This window comes from Curcuma longa, chromosome 12, assembly GCF_044706935.1.
Source record: "Curcuma longa cultivar G26 ecotype Majalengka, Jawa Barat chromosome 12, ITB_CL_G26_1.1, whole genome shotgun sequence".
NCBI classification, from domain to species: Eukaryota; Viridiplantae; Streptophyta; class Magnoliopsida; order Zingiberales; family Zingiberaceae; genus Curcuma; species Curcuma longa.
The window spans coordinates 3,067,894-3,072,965 of NC_133872.1; the positions used below are offsets into that span (position 1 = coordinate 3,067,894).

The 5,072-nt window shown below is 32.5% G+C and overlaps 1 protein-coding gene across 1 annotated transcript; it reads left to right on the top strand.

The window, feature by feature from the left end:
• Positions 1-3,708: 3,708 nt before the first annotated feature.
• Positions 3,709-4,713, top strand: LOC141843460 (putative CCR4-associated factor 1 homolog 11). Its single transcript, XM_074731516.1, has one exon. It carries the CDS (start codon positions 3,709-3,711, stop codon positions 4,711-4,713), a length of 1,005 nt encoding a protein of 334 aa, XP_074587617.1.
• The last annotated feature ends 359 nt before the right edge of the window (positions 4,714-5,072 follow it).

Genomic DNA, 5,072 nt, shown 5'->3' on the forward strand with positions numbered 1-5,072 from the left:
AGAAGCTAATCAATATTTTGGTTCTAGGCTTGAGCTTCCTTTTTTCTTTAGGTGAACTATTCGGAATTGACACTTGTTGCTACTGTATTACTACAGTACGACAGCAGTTATGTTACAGTGATTTGCTACAATAATCATAAGTAGTAATTATTGGTGCAGCAACCTAGATAATTGAATCGATATTTTGATTATGATAAATGATTTAAGGTTATATTATGAACTAACAAGTTGAGTTGAGTGTGCAAGTAGTATAGGGAAAATTCTAATTGAGGCTGGGTAAGAAAATTCTAGTCTGTAGGATCAGGCAAGGAAGTCCTAGTCAGGTGGACTGGATAGGAAGACTTGACGGATCAAAGTATTAAGTCAGAAGTCTAGACGAGTTAATGGACCGAACGCCTAATGGATCGATGGGTCATCTGAGATTTAGAGGTCCAACCCTTCTCTAAGAGGGATTTGTTTGTGACAAGGAACTCTTGGGCAGTCATTTCCAAGGAGCCATCAGAGTTTCTATCCATTATTAAGTTTAGAGTTCTTTCGAAGACGACGATCAACACATGATTAAATTTTCTCTTCTCCTTTACTCTTTGATTTTAAGTTATAGAATGTCTTCTTTCTCGTCTTTTGATTGTAACTCTATCTCTATGGAGTATATTTTTGAATTATATGATGAAGGAGTAAATCCGATTGATTTGTTGACACTACTTTTATGATTCATGATTCGACTTTGTCGAGCATACAAGATAATGACACTAATTGTGCATCTTCATATCCCATGAAATGCAGGGAAGGATCGAAAGGTAAATCCAACTCTCTGACCTATAAATCGAGATGTGAGGAGTTATTTATAAAAGTAGTTCAAAATTTCATGAGGGCACAATTGGCTATCACATATAGCTTAACAGGTTTATCCCGATTTGATGTCATAAAGTAGGAGATAGCATCTAAAGGACCATGAGGCCTCGTGACAGAAGCCTCCAGAAAGCGATCGCTTTAGTAAAGCTACTTTAAAAGTAGATATCACATTTAAATAAACACATCGGTATAATTTCAAAAATCTATATTGGTTACCTCGGGATAGACCACTTGCATGCAAATCAACATTGAGGTAAGTGAAGCGAATAATATTTAGAGCATTAATAATCATTGCTATGAAACTAAAATCTTAGAATTGCTCCTCAGAACTGATTTTCATCTAAAACTTCTTTATGATTCTCACGATTTTGATTGTTTTAAATTGTCTTCTTCACGATTCTAACTAATACTCGATTTATAGTATCTGAGAAATTGATAGTTTATTACTTAATGATAACTGTGCATTTGCAGATTATTCATATGAAGATTTTTGGCATTGTTATTGGGAACTATTCAAATCGATATTAGTTCGATCATGATTTAATTAATCTAGATTTTTTTTCCTTATTTACTATTTTTTATCTTTTTTTTAGTTTTATCTCTTCTTACCTTTTATTTTATTCCCTCTTTAAAAAGATTTTTTTCTTTATTTTATTTTTTTATTTTAGCAGCCAATTTTTTATTTCATTTTTCTTCTTATTACTAATTTTATAAAACTCCTCAACATTCATTATACTTTAATATTAATTATTGAGAATTAAAATAAAAAAATAACTTATATTATACCTACAATAAAAGATACTATAATACTTTCGAGGACCACTCAGAATTTTAAAAGAAGAGACACGGAAGATTCTACACTGATTTATTTATTTAATTTTATGGATACTTAAACCTAAATGCAAGGGAGAGTATTTATAATGTTCATATGCAATCTCCACCGTTGAATAGATAATGAATTCTAACCATAAAAGTGTCTCATTCCTATTCATTAAATGAGAGAAATACTTTGAACTACACGTTCTTATTTCTATTTATTATCATATTGAGGTTGAAGACTATTGAATGAGAAAAATACTCCCAATCATACATTCTTATTCCTATATATTCGTTAACAAGTTAGGGTTGATCTTCAACCGTGCGTATCTCGAAACAATCCATAAACAAATATGTCTATTTAGGAGAATAGACACAATGGTAACTCTTTAAAAGGTTGTCCATCTTTATGGTTACATGTATCTGCACACAAAAACTTTAATTTTTCTTAACTAATTATCCACATTGAAAAATTTTAATTTGAGTATCGGAGTGGTCTGTCAGGATCCAATTTTGATGTCATTCTAATCGTCTTTTAGAGTGCTTTTCAGGTCTCTTAATTTCTTTCGATGATTATTTTCAGAGAGTGTGTATGTTAGTTCGTTCGTTGATCGATGACTTAATCATATAATTATATTTTCTATGAGACATATTTATATTTAAATAATAAAAATTATAATATTTTATCATAATAAAAATATTTAAAATTATATAAATAATAAAATTTGAATTTTATCTTATATTTTTAATTTGATTGATGATAATTTAAAGTTTAGATGGACCTTGTTATCTACACAAATATGATAAACAAATAAATAAATATTAATTTTTATTTAGATTAATTAAAATGAGCATGTATAAAAAGAATAAGTGGTCTAAATTTAAACAAGATTATATAAGGATTAAAATCTAATCAATCTAGTTGAATAAAAGATAAATAAATAAAATAAAAACACAAATTAGAAATAATATGAGAGGGTGTGTGTGTATATATATATATAATAAGAATAATTGGAAAAAGAATGTAAATTTATTAAAATAAATAAAAACCAATGAGCTTACTTTTTATTTGGGAGTCCTCTAGGTTAAAATTCAAAATATATAGGTTGAATATGGAAGATGAATGAGTGAATGAGAGGACAAGAAAAAAAATGAGCAAGAGAAAAAACACATAAAAAGCATAAATTAATAACAAGAGTGTTTTTTTTCTCTTTTATACCGTTATAATTTAATTAATTATAGAAATACAATATAAAAATCAATTAGTATTCTTTTTCAAATATAAAAATAATCAAAGATAATTATAGTAATAAATGACCAATTAAAATAGTTTAAGATTTAATAAAAATCAACTTTTTATATTTTTAAAATAAATTAATAACTATATTTTCTTTAATAAATATAATGTATATATAATATATAGAAAAAATATTTTTTTGAGGTCCTATAACTTAAGTCGGCCAGGCTACAACTAAATAGTTTACTTTTGATATACTATATATGACCTTAAAATTCCACTTCCATTTTAACAATTTTGAATAGCTCCAAACAATAATTGAAGAAATTATGTTGTTTATAAATCAATTTAATTTGACGTAGTCTATAGGCAACCCTAATTCTGAAACCGAATATTTATATATATAGTTATTCTTTCCAAAAATGATGAAAATCTAAAAGTGGAGAGAAATTTTGAATTATAATCAATCAAATCTTAATCTTGTTAATCAATCAAATATTAATCATATAACTAATCAATCAAATATTAATAAATATAATCTAATCTAAAATCAAATCTTAATCTAGGGTAAATCAGTAAAATCTTAATTTAACAGAAAAGGAATAACGAACAAATCGGATTTGTATAATTTAACAGAAAAGGAATAACGAACAAATCGGATTTGTTGTTAGGAAAAAGTCTGCGCTTATAAATAAAGTCCTAACCCCCAATTCATTCTTCATTCTTCATTCTTCATTCTTCATTCTTCGCCTTCGCCTTCGCCTTCGCCTGTTTCCAAATTAACAGAGACGGCGGCTGTTGCAATGGGAAGCATAGACGTATGGGAGCATAACCTCGAGGAGCAACTGGAGTTGATCGCAGCCATTCGCCCCTCCTTCCCAATCGTCGCCCTCGATATTGAGTTTTCTGGTTTCATCCACTGCACCCCTCGCTACTTCACCGAACAGGAAAGATACCGTGACGTCAAGTACAACGTTGATAATCTCTATGTCATCCAGCTTGGCTTTGCTCTTTTTGATGACCACGGCAACCAGCCTATGCCCCGTGTATCATGGCAAATTAACTTCTCCGACTATGACCCAGAGGATGATCCTTCTTTGCGGACACCCCTTCGTAAAAGCGGCATCGATCTCCAAAGAAACCGACGGGAGGGCGTTTCTTTAGAGCGTTGCGCCACTCTGCTCCGGGAGAAATTATTCGGCCAGGGCGGTGAGTATGTCACATTCCATGGCCTGTATGATGTCGCGTACCTGTTGAAGATTTTAACCGGCGGAAAGCCGCTGCCGGATACGCTGGGAGAGTTTATAACGGAGGCACAGAGCATTTTCGGCGGAAGACTCTTTGATCTCAAGTACATGGCGCGGTTCTGCCATGGACTCCACGGCGGCGAGCTCGGGCTGATGAAGCTTGCAAATCTATTGAACGTGGAGGCAGACGGCGTCGCTCACCAAGCAGGATTCGATAGTTTGGTAACTGGACTAATTTTCCATGAGCTGCATAGGAGGTGGGAGATCGACGACGATCAAGTCTCTATGATTCTTTACGGCTTGGAGAGTGCTTGCCAGGAGATTAAGTCTCCATCTAATTCTTTCGATCCTCTCCGGTTCCCACTGGCTTCACCGAGGAGTAGTATTATGGTGCCACTGCCGATAATGCGCTCACCTTGTCCTTTCCCGTCTCAGCCCTTCGGCTACGGCGATGGTGGTGGTGCCACTGTTCAGCTGCCGGCGACACCTTACGCCAGATGGTTTCCGGCTCCAATCGGTTATCCTTTTCATGTTGTTGCTGTGCCGTCGATCATCTTTTAATTAGTAATGCTTAGTTTGCAGTTTAGTATTACCATTGAGAAACACTGATTAAAACTATTGGGATTGTTTTTGGAATTGGGTTGTTGTTAGAATTCTGTTGTTTTTTGGTTTGCTTTTAGAACTCTATGGAAAAGTATGTAATCAGCATTTGTTATATAAAATTGAATTCTTATAATTACTTGTCGATCAACTCATATTGCATCCGATCTAACTTAGGCCAAACCAAACTACGATGAACTCGACTGACTGTTGGCTGATTGAAGCCTCCAAACAAATTGACAATATAATTTATTAATTATGTTATAATAAATAAAATATTTGGGCATGTTGCACGATAGATTTATAATTTTTAAATTAGA